At 37.5% G+C, this 21,928-nt stretch overlaps 1 protein-coding gene across 1 annotated transcript; it reads left to right on the top strand.

The window, feature by feature from the left end:
• The first annotated feature begins 498 nt into the window (after positions 1-498).
• On the top strand, positions 499-19,090 carry proca (protein C (inactivator of coagulation factors Va and VIIIa), a). Its single transcript, NM_200356.1, is given in 10 exon segments — positions 499-552; positions 802-858; positions 1,028-1,111; positions 1,402-1,559; positions 1,636-1,660; positions 1,732-1,842; positions 3,407-3,547; positions 15,499-15,620; positions 15,727-15,844; positions 18,323-19,090. Coding segments are annotated over 8 exon segments (1,305 nt in total). The 5' UTR covers positions 499-552; positions 802-858; positions 1,028-1,041; the 3' UTR covers positions 18,883-19,090.
• The last annotated feature ends 2,838 nt before the right edge of the window (positions 19,091-21,928 follow it).

Raw genomic sequence — 21,928 nt, 5'->3', positions numbered from 1 at the left:
GGACATGCTGGAGGGACTATGTCTCTTGGCTGGCCTGGGAACGCCTCAGGATCCCCCCGTAGGAGCTAGGGGAAGGGTCTGGGGAGGGGAAAGTCTGTGGTTCTTCCCTAAGTCTGCTGCCCCCGTGACCCGACCACAGAAAAGTGGTAGAAAATGAATGAATGAATGAATAAATGAATGATATTTGACGCAAGTTTATCAGGAAGCAATGATTTTGTTCTCTGTAATTAATTGGATTGAATTGGTGATTTATTTGTTATTGTTTTCTGCAATGTTTCAATTTGAGCATGTGTTTAAGGTGCATTGTTGAATGTAAACAGCTATAGTGTTAAAGCAATGGCCAAAAAATTACCAATTAAACGTAATTAAACCACAAAAGTACAGTCTGTAGATTAGCCCATAAGCTGTGCAGTTGGACATGAGTCGTTGTGTGTGGACAGACAGCAGATGAGAATGCAGACTGTGGACTCTCAGTAAACAGATATAGTTAGTCATTAACGCACTTTAAACAACAATCTTCATTTCATTTCCTTTCTTATTTAAAACAAAAATGTAAGTAAACTTGTTTTATACTCATCAAGGGTTTGGTAAATCCTCCAAACGTGTGGATTTCACTCTGTTTAACTTGCGGATGGTAATATGACAGCGAAATGAAAATTCTGTGATTGATTTGGGCTGATATTATTTGTTCAGTGAACGGTTTGCTTTAGCTGCTAAAGGCTGTTTGTGCTTTGCTGTCCTGTCGGATTAAGCTGAGACATTTAAAATCCTTATTTCTGCTTCATGTATCTTCAAATGTAGTTCTCATTTGAGGAAAAATCTGGCCTTTAAAGTACCACGTTCATATTGGGGAGCACGGTAAGAAGTTTTTTTAAGGTGCTATTATTTTAGACAGTGAAAATTCTCACTTTAATGTTAATAATCATTTATGTATATGAAACCAAAACATCACTTACCATACATCAAATCTAGATGCTGATTTCAAGTTTAATTATTTAAATATATAGATTTTTTGCTGTATTTACAGGGTCTGTTGCCATAATGAGGAGTCTTTTCTTCTGTGCCTTAACTCTGGTTGTTTTTTGTTCTGATGGGGCTCTTTGCAAGTCAGGTATGAGGTCAATAAAAACAGCCATGTATAAGAGGAGCTATTATGTTTAGAAATTTTAAATGTACTTTAATAAATTTTATTTATATACATGTATTCAATTTTAAACAGATTTTATTGGCACAGCTCTATATTACTCGCATTTGAACCATTACCTGAAATTTACAAATAAACTGCAAGATTAACAGGAGATGAAAGATTAACAGGAGATGAAAACTTTTAAAGCATTAATAAATACTGGGAAACCCACATTGAGTGCTCTCCCCTATTAACCCTGTGTCTGTTTTGGTCAGTATTTTCTAGCAGCCCAAACGCACATATGCTGCTCCGTTCAAGAAGAGCCAACACTTTCATGGAGGAACTCAAGCCGGCATCGCTGGAGCGGGAGTGCAGAGAGGAACTGTGCGATTTCGAAGAAGCAAGAGAAATCTTTATAACAAGGGAGGCCACGGTTGGTCAGCTTTTAACTGTTCTTACGCACTTTTGCTCTTAATTATGATCTATTTACTGAGTTCTTCATCCTGCAGCTGGAATTCTGGACGGCATATAAAGGTTAGTTCAGTCTGTGCTGTGGTGTAGCTTTGCAAGTGCGTCATAACTCATTGGGTTTTCTTTACTTTCAGATGGAAACCAGTGCACCACAAATCCGTGTGTTCATGGCAAGTGTGTTGACCTGTTGCAGGATTTCTCCTGCACCTGCGACTCTGGATTTGAAGGGAAACATTGTGACCTCCGGGAGCATTTTTATGTGTTATTCACTTTACATATTCAAAAAAAAAAAAAAAAAAAAAGGAAATATTTGCCTTTACATCATCTGAACAGTTTTGAAATATTGTCGAAATATTGTTTCATTAATTTTTGCTTTAATGCTTCAAAATCCTAAAACATTTGTATGTACGGTATTTATTTTGGTTTAATGCTCGCGCTGAGCATTAAATGCTGTCGACCAATCGCAACAGACTGACATCGGTCCAATCAGCGCAGATTAGCTTTTCTCTAAGGAGGGGTTTGGGAACAAATGAATCACTGAACGAATCATATGGGAGTCGTTGGGATAATTACTGTAGGTAAAAAATAAATTCATATTATAAGACAATAAAAGTGTTTTTAGGCCTTACATGCATGTCAGCCTGTTGTTGGAGACCCTTGAAACCAAAATATGACCCTTTTTAATGTATAATTAAAGATTTTAGTGATGGATCATTTTACTGACTCAGACCTTTGAATCTCGTTCACTGAGATGAATGAATCTTTTTCGAGTCATTTCATTCATTTTGCCAAAATGTTATTAAAATATTACGAGTTGCTTCCAAACTCATCCTCAATTACACCAAACGTTGATAACACTACAAACAAGTCATATCTAGAATGCTTAAAGAAAAAGGAAAATAATCATTTATAGTTTACCTGCTCTTTTGTCTATGATTATGTCAGCACACGTCTTCTCGTCTTCAAATTTGAGTGGCTCACTCACGTCACACTGACAGTCCCATATAAGCTTAACCATGCACACATTCTGAGCCGAAAGAAGCCATGATTTGTTCACCTTTTGAGTCTTCTGGTTTTTGAGTCATTCGTTCATCTTGTGACAGCATGTAAAGAGAGATTACTCGAACCCGAGGACTTTTTAACGAATGCATATGCATATGATTGGCTTCTGTCTTTCATGTAATTACCGAACGCCTCAAACCTAAAAGAAGACTCGAAAAAGCAACTAATCTTCTCCTCCACCTAGACAAAAGTGCGTATGGGCGAATGAACGAATCACTCCCTGAGAGGAGTCGAGTCATACAAAAGGTTTGTTTAAAATGAACGAATCGTTGAAGAATGACCCATCACTCATAAATTAATGAAATAAAGTAGTTTGCCATAACAAACAAACATTTCTTTTACGGTTTGTGCTGTATTTTCATGCTAGAATACCAGCACACTCTCACAGCAGATCGTATCTTTTTGATTTGCCAACAGAAATGCCAAGCCGGGACTCGAATTAGTGACTTTCTTGCTGTGAGGCGACAGTGCTAACCACTGAGCCACCATGCCACCCCCTTGGCATTTCCATTAAGATTTTATCCATGCCATATTCCAAAATGGGCATAAAAATGTGTGAATGGAAAAATCCAGTGAATCTGTTTGTCTTTGCTGGGTTTTGACTGCATCAGTGTTTTTGATCTGCTGTGTCGCCGCTCATTTAGGCATTTAGTGATGTCCTTCTCGAGTTACAGGGCAGTGGTGTGTGTTGAGGTCATTCATTGCAGCGATAAATGTCTTGACAGCAGTTCTGTGGTTTAACCTCAGGCAGGACAGCCACTAACTGTTCGCTGAACAACGGGGATTGTGATCATGATTGCCACGAGAGTAAGGACGGTCTTGCTCGCACATGCAGTTGCATCAAGGGATACCAACTTCAAGACAATTCTAGAAAATGTACTCCTAAAAGTAAGTTACCATAACACAATTGTCAACTACACATACAGTGAAAGCAGAAGTTTACATACACTGTATAAAAAGGCACATAACCATTTTAAAACAAGGCAGATGTTAATGTGACTAAACGTTTTCTCTTTTAGGTAAGTTAGGATTATCAAATTAGTTTCTGTTATGCTTAATAGCAGAATAATGAGAGATTTTTAGAGAAATTGTTATAACTTTTCCTGAAAGTCAAGTTTACACACAATAAGATTATTCTGCCTCTGAAAAAGCTCAGACGATAGTGTCAAGGTTTTGGAAATTTCTGATTCACTTCACAGCATAGATGGCATCATTAAGAAAGAACATTATGTAGAAATACTGAAGCAACATCTCAAGACATCAGCCAGGAGATTAAAACCTGGCCACAAATGGGTCTTACAAACAGACCATGACCCTAAGCATACTGCCAAATGAGTTAAACTGTGCTTTAAGGACAACAGAGTGATTGTTTTGGAGTGGCCATCACAAAGCCCTGAGCTCAATCCTATAGAAAATGTGTGGGCAAAGTTGAAAAAGCTTGTGCGAGCAAGACAGCCAACAAATCTGACTCAGTTACACCGATTCTGTCAGGAGGAATGTGCCAAAATATCTTCAAACTACTGTTAGAAGCTTGTAGAAGGATATCCAAAACATTTGACCAAAGTTTTACAGTTTAAAAGCAAAGCAAAGAAAATAGCAAGGAAATGTGTGTAAACTTTTAGTCTAGAAATTAATAAAAATTCTCAAAAAAAAAATTATCTTATTATTTGGCTTTTACTAAATGTAAATCATTTAGGTGATCCTAACGGACCTAAAATAGTAAACGCTTAGAATGATTTACTATCAGACATTTAAAAAAAATGATTATGTCCCTTTTTTTAGAGCGTATGTAAACTTCTGGTTTCAACTGTAAATGCACATTGTTGATTTCGTATCAACAGTGCACAAATTAATGCATATATTTTTGCATTTGAAATCAAGACTCAACATTAGCTTTTGTGGACACCTACGAGACGTCTATTTTTATCCACAAATGTGGCTAATAATAATTACACAATATAACATAACCGATTTATTAGGTGTCATTGTTAGTCTGAAAAAGCATGTTTCTTTAAGTTGACGTCAAAATGATCACATTAATTCAACTGAATCTCTTGAAGCTGAATTTCTGCATTTTTCTCATTTTCAGATGATGCTTCATGTGGTCAGATTCGGATCCAAAAGTCAGCCTATTTACAGCCATGTGGTTTTGCATATAGAGTTGGCAAAAGGGGAAAGAGCCCCTGGCAGGTAACTTTAAAATATATATATAATAATTATCCAATCATATGTATCAGCGGCAAATATTTTATCATATCTTATTCTGACATGTCATATGGGACAATAATAGCAACAATATGTGTTTTGTAGGCTCTTATACTAAATAATTTGGGCAGGTTTCATTGTGGTGGAGTTCTGATTGACGAAAACTGGGTTCTCACTGCCGCTCACTGCCTAGAGACGAGTTCCAAGTTCAGTGTCAGACTGGGTACGTCAGATAATTTGTCATTTAAGTATTCCCATACAATGTAAGTCATTTTCTCTTTAGTATTAAAGTTTTTAAAAGACACATTGCTAAAAGCAATTTAAAACAACAACAACAAAAAACATACTAGAAGTGAAGTTTATTTATAAACTAATTTCGAGAGGATCAAATGCTTTTGATTGCTTGCAGCCAGCCCCGCATTATTCAATTTATGATTCACCAATCAGACGATTCCTAAGTTCCATATCACAGCCATCTTCATTTTGAAGAATCCCCTCTTCCACCCCTACTCCTCCTCCTTTCCTAGATTGGTGGCACGGGGGCCCAGTGGTTAGCACTGTTGCCTCACAGCAAGAACGTCACTGGTTCTAGTCCTTCCCAAGCCAGCCGACATTTCTGTGCCGAGTTTACACGTTCTCCCCGTGCTCACGTGGGTTTGGCCCGGGTTCCCCGGTTTCCTCCCACCATCCAAAAACATGCAACTGAAGATTATTGACTAATCCAAAACGGCACCAAAGACATGCTCCTAGTTAGTTATCTCTCAAGAGCAATCACTATCTGTTCATTAGCCACTACAGCAGGGGAGTTCTCGAGATCTACCTTAGCTCAAACTCCCCTCTCTCCTTGCAAATGGGAGGGAGCTCAGGGCTCTCTCCTGGGACAGCATGCCAAACAACATAATCAATCATCAGCTAAGTGTGAACTCTTGAAACATACTAGAACACATAGGCTAGCTGAGGATGGTGTTGCCTCAGATGTGAAAAATATGTCACAAAAAAACAAACTCAGGAGTAGAGTAGTAGTTTATTATGACCTATATTTACAGTCATAGTTCACCCCAAAAACGTTATTGTTAATGTCAGTGGTTACAAGATTCAGCTTTCTTTAAAATATTTTCTTCCAAGAGTTCACACTTAGCTGATGATTGATTATGTTGTTTGGCATGCTGTCCCTGTAGAGAGCCCTGAGCTCATAAGATCCTCGAGCCAGGGGCTCCCTCCCGTTTGCAAGGCGAGAGGGGAGTTTGAGCTCAGGTAGATCTGGAGAACTCCCCTGCTGTAGTTGCTAATGAACAGATAGTGATTGCTCCTAAGAGATGCTTACCATGAGCATGTCTATGGTGCCGAATTAGTCAACTAACTTAAGTTGTATGTTTTTGGATAGTTAGAGGAAACCAGGGAACCTGGGGGAAACCCATGTAAGCACGGGGAGAACTTGTAAACTCCACACAGGACCGTCGGCTGGCTTGGTAAGAAATAGAACCAGTGATGTTCTTGCTGTGAGGCAACAGTGCTAACCACTGAGCCCCCATGCCACCCACTAAGTGTAAGATGGAGCGCTATCCTGCTGAAGAATTTGCCCTCTCCTGTGGTTTGTAATGTAATGGGCAGCACAAATGTCTTGATACCTCAGGCTGTTGATGTTGCCATCCACTCTGCAGATCTCTTGCGCGCCCTTATACTGAATGAAACCTCAAACCCTGATTTTTCCTTCACCAAACTTGACTGATTTATGTGAGAATCTTGGGTCAATGCAGGGTCCAGTAGGTCTTCTGCAGTATTTGTGATGATTGGGATGCAGCTCAACAGAGAATAGTTCTGCCACTTTTCCAAATAATCAAGTAGAAGTCAAGTTATTAGTTGCTCACAACCGATGAAAAGACTTTTGTCAGGGAGTGTAGACGCTGCAAACACCTCGCACAAGCGGTATATCGTTTTTTGTAATGTGACGCAAATATAAAGGCTCCTACACGCTGGGACGCTTTTCGTTTGCGTTTATCGTCAGCGTTTTACGAGACGTTTTTCCGTGTTAAAAACCCAAGCGCTTTTCACTGGCGTCAAGCTGAAGAGTATGCAAAAAACGATTTGACGTTAGATGGCGCTACACAACTTTAAGCTTCTGACACCCGCTTATAACGCAGAAGAGGAGGAGAAGAAGTTTACTCGCTTGTTGTTAAAGTTACTGGTGACTCGAACAAGCATGGATGATTGAAGCAGCAGCTCCAGCTCTAGCGGTTAAGAAATGATTATTGTTCACAGAGCAATAAACAGCTCCACGTTCACATTACCTCTGGGCATCTTCTTCAATGTGCTTGCATTGACAGTTTTGCACTTGAGCGCCTCCAAGTGCTGTTTACGGTAACTTCAGCAGCTCCGTGCACATGAACAAAAATGCCAACCTGATTGGCGAAGAAGGTTTTGATGCGGCACGTCAAAACAAATAAACGAGCATGAGGCGTTTTTTTTTAAATCATGCTTTTTTTGGCTTCTGTTTGGCGCGTTGGTGTGCACAATCACATTGACGCCCTTTATTGAGTCACGAGGCGTTAAACGTTTGACGGAAAACGCGAGCAAAAAACGTCTCGGTGTGCATGGGCCTACACATGTGAACAGATTTAAATGTACATACATTTAAAAAAAATCTAAATATTAAAAACTTTCAAGGATTTAAGATTCTGATAACAATTAAACTCATCATAACATCTTTGTAAAAAAGGGTCAAAACTGCCAAAACAAATATTTAATAGTTGTGAATTTCTCTAAACCATTCTGTGGTACACTTGTCTACCCAGGCGACTACCAAAGGTTCAGGTTTGAAGGCTCCGAGATCACCCTTCCTGTCAAACAACACATCTCTCACCCACAATACAACCCAATCACAGTGGACAATGACATTGCTCTGCTGCGCTTGGAGGTTCCGGCCAAATTTTCCACGTACATTCTTCCGGCGTGCCTCCCCAGCCTGGAGCTGGCAGAACGAATGTTACATCGCAACGGGACGGTAACCGTCATCACAGGTTGGGGAAAGGACAACCAATCGGCCACCAGCTACAATTCTATGCTTAACTACGTGGAACTACCGATTGTTGACAACAAAGAGTGTTCCCGGCATATGATGAACAACCTATCTGACAACATGCTCTGCGCTGGAGTTTTGGGGCAGGTCAAAGATGCATGTGAGGTGGACAGCGGGGGTCCGATGATGACGCTGTTTCACCATACGTGGTTTCTGGTGGGTTTGGTGTCCTGGGGAGAAGGCTGCGGGCAGAGAGACAAACTGGGCATCTACACCAAAGTGGCCAGCTATCTGGATTGGATAGATAGTGTCCGTCAGGGGTGGGATAAGGTTTAGACGCCTGACATTCTACCCCGAAATAGATCCAGTTGAAGTTAAAATGATTAGCTCTCCTGTAAATTAAAAAATATAAATATTTCCCAAATAATGTTTACTAGAGCAAGGAGTTTTTCACAGTATGTCTGATCATATTTTTTCTTCTGGAGAAAGTCTTGTGAATGAAATATTGTTTTATTTCGGCAAGAACAATCGCAGTTTTTAAGGTTTTTAAAACCATTTTAAGGTCTTTTTTTTTTGATTGTCTACAAAACAAACCACTGCTATACAATGACTTGCTCAATACACTTACTCATTTAATTAACCTAGTTAAGCCTTTAAATATCACTTTAAGCTGAATACTTGTATCTTGATAAATACCTAGTAAAATATTATGTACTGTCATCATGGCAAAGATAAAAGTATATATATATATATATATATATATATATATATATATATATATATATATATATATATATATATATATATATATATATATATATATATATATATATATCCACACCTTCGTGTGCTTTCACCCATGGTAGGAGTAAGCAGGTCTGCGACTAGCGCCTCCATGGCTGCAGGACCAGATGGCTGCCCGCCCTAATCGGACTGTATCCATATCCCCTGTCCCCATCCCATGTGTAAATGTTGTGTCCTCTCTGTGTGTTTTGTGCTAGATTGGCCTGTTTTTTTCTCCCTGGTCTCCCTTTGCTCTAATTCAAGAGCAAGTTTAGAGGATATTTTTTTTTAGCCTGACTCTTCTAATGTATGTTACTTCCCTTTCTAAATGCTACCTCCTGTGACCTGTCTTCCCCTGAAAATTGTGATGTCTGTATACGGGTGGGGGGTGGGGCGGGGGAGGGGGTTCAATTTCACTATACAAAAGTGTATGTGAAAAATAAAGACCTGATTTGATATATATATCTTTTTTTTTCTTTTTTTTTTTTTGTTTGGAAAATGAAAATTTCTAAAATCCCTAAAAAAAATCCTAAAATCCCTCACATTAAAATGCTAAAATTGCCCCTGCCCTCAGTCAAAGTCTGTTATCAAAGTGGTTCAGTTTTATTATCTTCAAAACTGTCTTGAGCGTCCCAAAGCACTTCCAAAGATCCAAAAATCCACTGTCTATGTCTTGCATTTCGTCGTCTGAAATGTGAGTTCTTCTCTCATTGCAGCAAATTCTGTATCTGATATTTGACGTCAGTTTATCTGGAAGCAATGATTTTGTTCTCTTTGATTCATTGGAGTGAAATGGTGCTTTATTCGTTAGTGTTTTCTGCCATATTTCAATTTGAGCATCCGTTTAAGTTTCATCGTTGGATGGAAACAGCTATAGTGTTAAAGCAATGGCAAAAAAATCACCAATTAAACGTAATTAAACCACAAAAGTAACAGTCTGTAGATTAGCCCATAAGCTGTGCAGTTGGACATGAGTAGTTGTGTGTGGACAGACAGCAGATGAGAATGCAGACTGTGGACTCTCAGTAAACAGATATAGTTAGTCATTAACGCACTTTAAACAACAATCTTCATTTCATTTCCTTTCTTATTTAAAACAAAAATGTAAGTAAACTTGTTTTATACTCATCAAGGGTTTGGTAAATCCTCCAAACGTGTGGATTTCACTCTGTTTAACTTGCGGATGGTAATATGACAGCGAAATGAAAATCCTGTGATTGATTTGGGCTGATATTATTTGTTCAGTGAACGGTTTGTTTTAGCTGCTAAAGGCTGTTTGTGCTTTGCTGTCCTGTCGGATTAAGCTGGGACATTTAAAATCCTTATTTCTTCTTCCTGTATCTACTAATGTAGTTCTCATTTGAGGAAAAATCTGGCCTTTAAAGTACCGCGTTCATATTGGGGAGCACGGTAAGAAGTTTTTTTAATGTGCTATTATTTTAGACAGTGAACATTCTCACTTTAATGTTAATAATCATCTATGTATATGAAACCCAAACATCACTTACTATTCATCAAATCTAGATGCTGATTTCAAGTTTAATTATTTAAATATATAGATTTTTTGCTGTATTTACAGGGTCTGTTGCCATAATGAGGAGTCTTTTCTTCTGTGCCTTAACTCTGGTTGTTTTTTGTTCTGATGGGGCTCTTTGCAAGTCAGGTATGAGGTCAATATTGCTTTACAATAAACAAACAGTTGCGTAGCGCATTTCTTTTTTATGAAATTGTTAAAAGCTAGTGCCTGTCTGAAAATGGGAACATTAGGCGTAAGTCATGAAGTTTTTTTTTTACAGGCAGTCCTGTAATTGATTTTTGACGTGTTTTTGACGCCAGTGTTAGATGTCACATTTGACATAGTTTCGAGATTAACATAGTCAATTAACATCAAATAATTTTGCATTTTTTACGTGTTTTTGACGATAACGTTAAATGTCAAATTTGACAGTTTTGAGATCAACATAGTCAGTTAACATCTAATCGATTTGCATTTTTGACATGTTTTTTAAAGCCCTATGTTAGATACCAATTTGACGTAGTTTGAGATCAACAGTCAATTGAAATCAAATTGATTCGCATTTTTGACGCCAATATTAGATGTCGATTTGACATAGTTTTGAGATCAAGATAGTTTTTTGCATTTTTTAAAATATTTTTGATGCCAAAGTTTGATGTCAATTTGATGTAGTTTTCTAATCAACATCAAATAATTTTTTTAGCATTTTTTACGCCAATATTAGAAGTCAATTTGACATATGAGATCAATATAGTCAACTGAAATCAAATTGATTTGCATTTTTTACATTTTTGACGTCGATATTAGATGTCAAGATAATCAATTGCATTTTTGATGCCAATGTTAGAAGTCAATTTGTCGTAGTTTTAAGATTAACATAGTCAATTAACATCTAATCGATTTGCATTTCTGACGTGTTTTTGACGTCCAGGTTAGATACCAATTTGACTTATTTTGAGATCAACAGTCAATCGACATCAAATCAATGTGCATTTTTGATGCCAATATTAGATGTCGATTTGACATAGTTTTGAGATCAAGATAATTTTTTATATTTTTGACGACAAAGTTCGATGTCAATTTGACGTAGTTTTGTGATCAGCATAATTAATTGACATCAAATCAATTCACATTTTTGACGGCAATATTAGATGTGAATTTAACATAATTTTGAGATCAATGTAATCAATTTACATCAAATTGATTTGCATTTTGACTGCAAATTTTGATGTCAATTTGACATAGTTTTGAAATCAACATAGTCAATTAACATCAAATCGTTTTGCATTTTTTACGAGTTTTTTTGACGCCCATGTTAGATACCAATTTGACATGGTTTGAGATCAACAGTCAATTGAAATCAAATCAATTTGCATTTTTGACGAGATTATTAGATGTCAATTTGGTGTAGTTTAAAGATCAAGATAATCAGTTAAAATCAAATCAATTCGCATTTTTGACGCCAATATTGACGTAGTTTTGATCAACATAATCAATCGACATCAAATTGATTTGCATTTTTGAATTTTTTGATGCCAATATTAAATTTCAAGATAATCAATTGACACTAAATCGATTTGCATTTTTGATGCCAATGTTAGAAGTCGATTTGAAATAGTTTTGAGATCCACATAGTCAATTAACAACAAATCGATTTGCAATTTTGATGCCAATATTAGATGTCAATTTGACATTGTTTTAAGATAAGCACAGTCATTTAACATCAAAGCGATTTGCATTTTCGACATGATTTTTGACGGCCATGTTAGATATCAATTTGACATGGTTTGAGATCAACAGTCAATTGAAATCAAATAGATTTGCAAATTTAAAATTTTTGACGCCAAAATTAGAGTTCAAGATAATAAATTGACATCAAATCGATTTGCATGTTTGACACCAATATTAAATGTCATTTTGACGATGTTGTGATCAACATAATCAATTGACATCAAATCTATTTGCATTTTTGACATTTTTTTCACGCCAATGTTAGATGTCACTTTCACGTAGTTTTGAGATAGACGCAGTTTTTTTTTCAATACAACTATTTTTTTTATTCATACAAAAAACATGCAAAAATGAAAACAGCCATGTAAAAGAGGAGCTATTATGTTTAGAAATTATAAATGTACTTTAATGAATTTTATTTATATACATGTATTCAATTTTAAACAGAATTTAATTCCTCGCTCCATATTCCTCGCGTTTGAACCATTACCTGAAATTTACAAATAAACTGCAAGATTAACAGGAGTTGAAAGATTAACCGGAGATGAAAACTTTTAAAGCATTAATAAATACTGGGAAACCCACATTGAGTGCTCTGCCCTATTAACCCTGTGTCTGTTTTGGTCAGTATTTTCTAGCAGCCCAAACGCACATATGCTGCTCCGTTCAAGAAGAGCCAACACTTTCATGGAGGAACTCAAGCCGGCATCGCTGGAGCGGGAGTGCAGAGAGGAACTGTGCGATTTCGAAGAAGCAAGAGAAATCTTTATAACAAGGGAGGCCACGGTTGGTCAGCTTTTAACTGTTCTTACGCACTTTTGCTCTTAATTATGATCTATTTACTGAGTTCTTCATCCTGCAGCTGGAATTCTGGACGGCATATAAAGGTTAGTTCAGTCTGTGCTGTGGTGTAGCTTTGCAAGTGCGTCATAACTCATTGGGTTTTCTTTACTTTTAGATGGAAACCAGTGCACCACAAATCCGTGTGTTCATGGCAAGTGTGTTGACCTGTTGCAGGATTTCTCCTGCACCTGCGACTCCGGATTTGAAGGGAAACATTGTGACCTGCGTGAGCATTTTTACGTGTTATTCACTTTACATATTCAAAACAATAAATAAATAAATGGAAATATCTGCATTTACATCATCTGATCAGTTTTTAAATATTGTTGAAATATTGTTTCATTAATTTTTGCTTTAATGGTTCAAAATCCTAAAACATTTGTGTGTATTTCTTTTGGTTTAATGCTAGACAGCACAGGTAAATAAAGTGGAAAACTGTTTTTAACTATAGTCATTTTCAGTGGTGTAAAGTAACAGATTACGGGTACTCAGATATTCATTTTTCTCAGGAAATGTAATTTACGAAACAGTTTTAAAAATGTGTACTTTTACTTGCCCTTGAGTACACTTTTAGTGCAGTATCAGTCCTTTTACTCCACTATTTCCCTTCAACCTGCAGTCACTACTTAAAGTACAATATATATGTATACACAATACATTTGCATTATCTAATTAAATATCACATTATAACTTTTCACAAGTCATAACTTTTGATGCCTTTTTTGATTTGCCAACAGAAATGCCAACTGACCCAGCCGGGACTCGAGTCAGTGACTTTCTTGCTGTGAGGTGACAGTGCTAACCACTGAGCCACCATGCCACCCCCTTGGCATTTCCATTAAGATTTTATCCATGCCATATTCCAAAATGGGCATAAAAATGTGTGAATGGAAAAATCCAGTGAATCTGTTTGTCTTTGCAGGGTTTTGACTGCATCCGTGTTTTTGATCTGCTGTGTCGCCGCTCATTTAGGCATTTAGTGATGTCCTTCTCCAGTTACAGGACAGTGGTGTGTGTTGAGGTCATTCATTGCAGCGATAAATGTCTTGACAGCAGTTCTGTGGTTTACCCTCAGGCAGGACAGCCACTAACTGTTCGCTGAACAATGGGGATTGTGATCATGATTGCCATGAGAGTAAGGACGGTCTTGCTCGCACATGCAGTTGCATCAAGGGATACCAACTTCAAGACAATTCTAGAAAATGTGCTCCTAAAAGTAAGTTACCATAACACAATTGTCAACTACACATACAGTGAAAGCAGAAGTTTACATACACTGTATAAAAAGACACATAACCATTTTAAAACAAGGCAGGTGTTAATGTGACTAAACTTTTAGGTAAGTTAGGATTATTAAATTAGTTTCTGTTATGCTTAATAGCAGAATAATGAGAGAGATTTTTTGAGAAATTGTTAGAACTTTTCTTGAAAGTCAAGTTTACACACAATAAGATTATTCTGCCTCTGAAAAGGCTCTGGTGATGGTGTCGATGTTTTGGAAGTTTCTAATTGGCTAATTGACAACATTTGAGTTAATTGGAGGCACAACTGTAAATTAGTATTTAAGGAAAATCTCAAACACACTGCTTCCTTGTGTGACAACATTGGAAAATCAACAAGCCAGAATCAACAAAAAAGCCAGATTACAATTTGCTAAATTACACTGGGGAAAAGAATAAATGTTGGAGAAATGTCCTGTAGTCTGATGGAACTAAGATTGAACTGTTTGGCCGTAATGATCAGTGTTACATTTGGAGGACAAAGGGGAAAGCCTACAAGCCTAGAAACACCATCCCGACTGTGAAGTATGTGGCTGGCAGCATCATGTTGTGGGGCTGTTTTGCTGCAGGAGGGACTGGTCCACTTCACAGCATAGATGGCATCATGAAGAAAGAACATTATGTAGAAATACTGAAGCAACATCTCAAGAAATCGGCCAGGAAATTAAATATGGCCACAAATAGGTCTTCCAAACAGACCATGACCCTAAGCATACTGCCAAATTAGTTAAACTGTGCTTTAAGGACAACAGAGTGAATGTTTTGGAGTGGCCATCACAAAGCTCTGATCTCAATCCTATAGAAAATTAATGGGCAGAGTTGAAAAAGCTTGTGCGAACAAAACCAACTAATCTGACACAGTTACACCGATTCTGTCAGGAGGAATGGGCCAAAATTCCTTCAAACTATTGTGAGAAGCTTGTGGAAGGATATCCAAAACATTTGACCAAAGTTATACAGTTTAAAAGCAAAGCTAATAAAATGCCAAGGAAATGCGTGTAAACTTTTAGTCTAGAAATTAACAAAATTAATAAATTAACCCAAAAATGTCTCTCATTACTCTGGCATTTAGCAAATGTAAATCATTTAGGTGATCCTAACGGACCTAAAATAGTAAACGTTTAGTATGATTTACCATCAGACATTAAAAAAAATGGTTATGTTCCTTTTTTAGAGCGTATGTAAACTTCTGGTTTCAACTGTAAATGCACATTGGTGATTTTGTATCCACAGTGCACAATTTTTTTTATTCACAAATGTGGCTATTAATAATTACACAACATAACATAACCGATTTATTAGGTGTCATTGCTATATTTGTAATCCTAACACATATACTGAGACAACACTAATTTTAAGAAAACTTTAGTCTAAAAAACATGTTTCTTTAAGTTGACGTCTAAATGATCACATTAATTCAACTAAATCTCTGGAAGCTGAATTTCTGCATTTTTCTTATTTACAGATGATGCTTCGTGTGGCCAGATTCGGATCCCAAAGTCAGCCTATGCGAACAAACCTAAACCCGTTTTACAGCCATGGGTTATGGGAGGTAACGTTGGCAAAAGGGGAGAAAGTCCCTGGCAGGTAACTTAATGGTTATCCAATCATGTATCGGCAGCAAATATTTTATCATGTCTTATCCTGACATGTCATATGGGACACCAATAGCAACAATATGTGTGTTTTGTAGGCTCTTATACTAAATCATTTGGGCAGGTTTCATTGTGGTGGAGTTCTGATTGACGAAAACTGGGTTCTCACTGCCGCTCACTGCCTAGAGACGAGTTCCAAGTTCAGTGTCAGACTGGGTACGTCAGATAATTTGTCATTTAAGTATTCCCTTACAATGTAAGTCATTTTCCCCCCAATATAGAGTCCCTGTTGGGTCAGTTGGCATTTTTGTGTGGAGTTTGCATGTTCTCCTCGTGTTGGCGTGGGTTTCCTCCGGGTGCTTCTGTTTTCCCCGTACATTCACTATAGGTGTATTGAATATACTAAATTGGCCGTAGTGTGAGAATGAGAGCGTATAGGTGTTTCCCAGTACTGGGTTGCAGCTGGAAGGGCATCCGTTGTGTAAAACATATGCTGGATAAGTTGGTGGTTCATTCTGATGTGGCGACCCCTGATAAATGAAAGGACTAAGCCAAAGGAAAATGAATGAATGAATGACTAAATTATTTGTCCAGTTTATTACAAGTTTATTTAATATTTCTCCCCAACTTGTTTATTTGGGTGTACTTATTTGGGTTTGGTACTGACTAATCTGATGAATATGCACAGATGTATTATTGTAAAGCATCCTATAGAACAGGGGTGTCAAACTCAATTCCTGGAGGGCCGAAGCCCTGCACAGTTTAGTTCCAACCCTGCTCCAACACACTTACCTGTAGGTTTCAAACAAGCCTGAAGGACTCAATTAGTTTGATCAGGTGTGTTTAATTAGGGTTGGAACTAAACTGTGCAGAGCTGCGGCCCTTTTGGAACGGAGTTTGACACCTGTGCTATAGAACATGTAAATTTACAACAGAGATCTGTGAGCAGTAAGCTCATTTATGGACCCTTTTCACATTTCCGGGTTTCTCAGTAGAGGAAGTCGTCATAGTTTGCGTAAATTTAGAGTGCAGTAAATACAAGAGTACAACAAATCATTTTTTACAATCCCATTTGCTTAAACAATATAAAGAAAAACTCCACGATGGTAGAAAAAGGAAAACAAATAGTGTGAGACTTAAAACTTCTTCTTCTTTGGCCTTAGTCTCGTATGGTTGCAGGGTCGGCTCATTGGAACAAGCCATTTTAGACTTCTCCACATGTTAATGACTATTTTACACATTCCGGCCAGCCTGTCACCCTCATACACTCATACACTCTTACACTACGGACAATTTAGTCTACTCAATTCACCTGCAGCATGTCTTTGGACTAGGGGGGAAACCGGAGCACCTGGAGGAAACCCACGCGAACGCAGGGAGAACATGCAAACTCCTCACAGAAATGGCAACTAAGCTGAGGTTCGAACCAGCAACCTTCTTGCTGTGAGGCGACAGCACTACCTACTGCACCACTGCTTCGCCCAGTGTGAGACTGATAACGGCAGCCAGAAAAAAGAACAATGACAAATTTACAGTCTTGTCGCCTATCCAAGTTTTAGGAACAAAAAATAATAACTTTAACAACAAATAACAAACTTCTAGTTGATCATTCAGTATCAGAAGTGGCTTAAATGAAAGGCAAAGGCCTCTAGATTACGCTTTTACCAATATAAAATATGATCATGCCTTGATTTTTAATAACTTAATTAGGACAGTAAGGTTTGACTTTGCTTAGACAAAAATCTTGTCACTTAACAGAAATAATGTCCAGTATAGAATACAACGTCATGGTGCAGTGGAGAAAGAATGAACATTGTGTATGACTCCCATGAGCTTGAAGGACTGCATCCATACATCTCTGCAATAAATCAAATCACTTATTAATAAAGTCATCTGGAATGGCAAAGAAAGCGTTCTTGCAGGACTCTCAGAGTTCATCAAGATACTTTGGATTCATCTTCGATGCCTCCTCTTTCATCGTACCCCAGACATGCTTAATAATGTTCATGTCTGGTGGTTGGGCTGGCCAATCCTGGAGCACCTTGACCTTCTTTGCTTTCAGGAACTTTAATGTGGAGGCTGAAGTATGAGAAGGAGCGCTATCCTGCTGAAGAATTTGCCCTCTCCTGTGGTTTGTAAAGTAATGGGCAGCACAAATGTCTTGATACCTCAGGCTGTTGATGTTGCCATCCACTCTACAGATCTCTTGCACACCCCCATAACGAATGTAACCCATGATTTTTCCTTCACAAAACTTGACTGATTTATGAGAGAATACTGAGTCCATGGAGATTCCAATTGGTCTTCTGCAGTATTTGTGATGATTGGGATGCAGTTCAACAGGGAATAGTTCTGCCACTTTTCCAAATAGTCAAGTAGAAGTCAAGTTATTTGTTGCTCTTACAACCGATGACAAGACTTTTGTCAGGGAGTGTAGACGCTGCAAACACCTCGCACAAGCGGTATTTTGTTTTTTGTGATGTGATGCAAATATAATACACATGTGAATAGATTTAAATGTACATACGTTTAAAAAAACTAAATATTAAAAACTTACAAGTATTTACAGTAAGATTCCGATGACAGTTAAACTCATCATAACAGCTTTGTAAAAAGAGTCAAAACTGCCAAAACATACATATTTAATAGTTGTAAATTTCTCTGAATCATTCTGTGGCACACTTGTTTTCCCAGGCGACTACCAAAGGTTCAGGTTTGAAGGCTCCGAGGTCACCCTTCCTGTCAAACAACACATCTCTCACCCACAATACAACCCAATCACCGTGGACAATGACATTGCTCTGCTGCGCTTGGAGGGTCCGGTTAAATTTTCCACGTACATTCTTCCGGCGTGCCTTCCCAGCCTGGAGCTGGCAAAACGAATGTTACATCGCAACGGGACGGTAACCGTCATCACAGGCTGGGGGAAGAACAACCAATCGGCCACCAGCTACAATTCTACGCTCCACTACGTGGAACTACCGATTGTTGACAACAAAGAGTGTTCCCGACATATGATGAACAACCTATCTGACAACATGCTCTGCGCTGGAGTTTTGGGGCAGGTCAAAGACGCCTGTGAGGGGGACAGCGGGGGTCCGATGATGACTCTGTTTCACGATACGTGGTTCCTGGTGGGTTTGGTGTCCTGGGGAGAAGGCTGCGGGCAGAGAGACAAACTGGGCATCTACACCAAAGTGGCCAGCTATCTGGATTGGATAGATAGTGTCCGTCAGGGGTGGGACAAGGTTTAGACGCCTGACATTCTACCCTGAAATAGATCCAGGTAAAGTTGAAATTATTAGCCCTCCTGTGATTTTCTTTTCCAAATATTTCCCAAATGATGTTTAACAGAGCAATGAGTTTTTCCAAAAGTATTTCCTGTAATATTTTTTCATTCTGGAGAAAGCCTTATTTGTTATATTTCAGGCTAGAATAAAAGCAGTTTTTTAATTTTTAAAAGCATTTTAAGGTCATTTTTTTCTCGATTGTCTACAGAACAAACAACTGTTTTACAATGACTTGCTTAATTACCCTTACTCATTTAATTAACCTAATTAAGCCTTTGGGCGAAGCAGTGGCACAGTAGGTAGTGCTGTCGCCTCACAGCAAGAAGGTCGCTGGGTCGCTGGTTCAAGCCTCGGCTCAGTTGGCGTTTCTGTTTGGAGTTTGCATGTTCTCCCTGCCTTCCCGTGGGTTTCCTCCGGGTGCTCCGGTTTCCCCCAGAGTCCAAAGACATGCGGTACAGGTGAATTGGGTAGGCTAAATTGTCCGTAGTGTATGAGTGTGTGTGTGAATGTGTGTATGGATGTTTCCCAGAGATGGGTTGCGGCTGGAAGGGCATCCACTGCGTAAAAACTTGCTGGATAAGTTGGCGGTTCATTCCGCTGTGGCGACCCCGGATTAATAAAGGGACTAAGCCGACAAGAAAATGAATGAATGAATGAAGCCTTTAAATGTCACTTTAAGCTGAATACTAGTATCTGTATGAATATCTAGTAAAATATTATGTGCTGTCCTCATGGCAAAGATAAAAGAAATCAGTCATTAGAAATGAGTTATTAAAACTATTATGTTTAGACTTGTCTTCTTTCCTTTAAACAGAAATTTGGGCAAAAATATACAATGGGGCTAATAATTCAGGAGGGCTAAGACTTCAACTATGTATACAAATAAGAAAAATCAATATGCACCCTGTGGTATATACTTTCTGTATAGAGATTTACATTTAATAAACACAAATGAAAGCTGTTCTTATTTGCCTGCTGTCATTTTTAATAGTGTCAGAAAGTTTGATAGATTTTTTATGCATGTTAAAGGAATAAAACAGTAGTGTTCAGCTATGGAAATATAGCCCACTTTAATATTCTCTAGATTTACTATAATGAGTAAAATGTCAATCCAACGAATGGTGACTTCTTTTAAAGGGGACCTATTATGCTTCTTTTTACAAGATGCAAAATAAGTCTCTGATGTCCCTAGAGTGTGTCATTTCAGCTCAAAATACTCCACAAATAATCTCTTATAACTCTAAAACTGCACCCTTTTAGGCTTTGATTTTAATTGTGCTGTTTTGGTGGCTGCCACTTTACATTCAAATGAGATGTGCTCTTTTCAAAAGAGGACAGAGCTACAAACGTGTCAGCATAGTGGCAGATTCAAAAAGTCATACGCTAATGAGAAAAAATGGTCACTAATGGGCGGGGCTTTCCCCCTCTGATGACATGTATAAAGAGAGAATGTCAATTAAAGTGTTTCTGCAGACTGTTTTTATAAAGTGTGATTATTAAAAGATAAAATGTATAGATTAGAAGCTGGTTATATTCACAAACTGTTGCCACGCAACTGTTTAAACAACTTGTAAAAGTGATTTTTGCATAATAGGTCCCCTTTAACTCATTGTACATTGGCTTATTTTCTTTTACAGAAAATTGGTATTCACAATTTTTCCAACTTTTCTTTTTTCACAATTTCTTATTTCTTTTAGTTTTGTTGAAATAATAATAATAAAATCAAAACCAATATTATAGTCCCCATTAAAAGAGACCTTTTATGCTCCTTTTTACAAGATGTAAAATAAGTCTCTGATGTCTCCAGAGTATTCCCAAAAAACCAAACAAATACTGTTTTAAAACTCATTGAAACTGACCCTTTTAGGCTTTGATTCTAATTGTGGCATTTTGGTGACTGTTGCTTTAAATTCAAATGAGATTGTGCTCTTTTCAAAAAAGGGTGGAGCTAAAAATGCCTATGTATCAGCATAGTGGCAGATTCCAAAAGTTTTATGCTAATGAATGAAAGATCGTCACTAATGGGTGGGGCTTTTCCCCTTTGATGACATGTTTAAAGAGAGAATGTCAATTAAAGTGTTTCTGCAGACTGTTTTTATAAAGTGTGATTATTAAAAGATAAAATGTATAGATTAGAAGCTGGTTATATTCACAAACTGTTGCCACACAACTGTTTAAACAACTTGTAAAAGTGATTTTTGCAAAACAGATCCCCTTTAACTCATTGTACATTGGCTTATTTTCTTTTACAGAACATTGGTATTCTGTTATCTAAAATTTAAAAAGAACATGGTACTTGTGTTTGTTATTTTATGGCAAAAAGATTTTTACAAGCTCTAAATGGCAACATTTTCATTTTAAATTGCTCTGGATATATACTTTGCAAGGGAAAAAAGTCAAATTTTTATAATAACAAAATTATTTGCCCCCTGTGAAATGTTTATTCTTTTATTCTAAGTCATGTTAAAGGGAGCAAGGACATTTTTCGCAGTTTTTCCAAATTTTCTTTTGGACAAATTCTTATTTTTATTAGTTTCACTGAAATGATAATAATAAAAAAATCTAATTCAATATTAAAAGCCCTATTAAAGGGGAACTTTTATGCTCCTTTTTACAAGATGTAAAATAAAACTGATGCCTCTAGAGTAGTCCCAAAACACCAGACGAATACTGTTTTAAAACTCATTGAAACTGACCCTTTTAGGCTTTGATCCTAATTGTGGCGTTTTGGTGACTTGTCGCTTTAAATTCAAATGAGATACTCCACATCTTAATTACATTCCTGTTTAGTTCAGTTATGACTTTAGTCGGATTAAGGTGATCAAAAAAAAAAAAAAAAAATCGCACTTTTGAGCTTATGTAGGCCTACAGCTCAAAATTCATGTTTAACTGAATAAACAGTGAGAATACACAAGTACATCTTATTGAACATCATTTATTTTCATCACCAATTATCATTGTAGAACAGTTTCATAAGCAATTTGTGATTCATTTTGGAAACAGGAGATAA

This window comes from Danio rerio, chromosome 2, assembly GCF_049306965.1.
Source record: "Danio rerio strain Tuebingen ecotype United States chromosome 2, GRCz12tu, whole genome shotgun sequence".
Classification (NCBI taxonomy): Eukaryota; Metazoa; Chordata; class Actinopteri; order Cypriniformes; family Danionidae; genus Danio; species Danio rerio.
The sequence above is the reverse complement of the archived record's forward strand: the minus strand, read 5'-3'. Positions and strand labels throughout refer to the sequence as shown.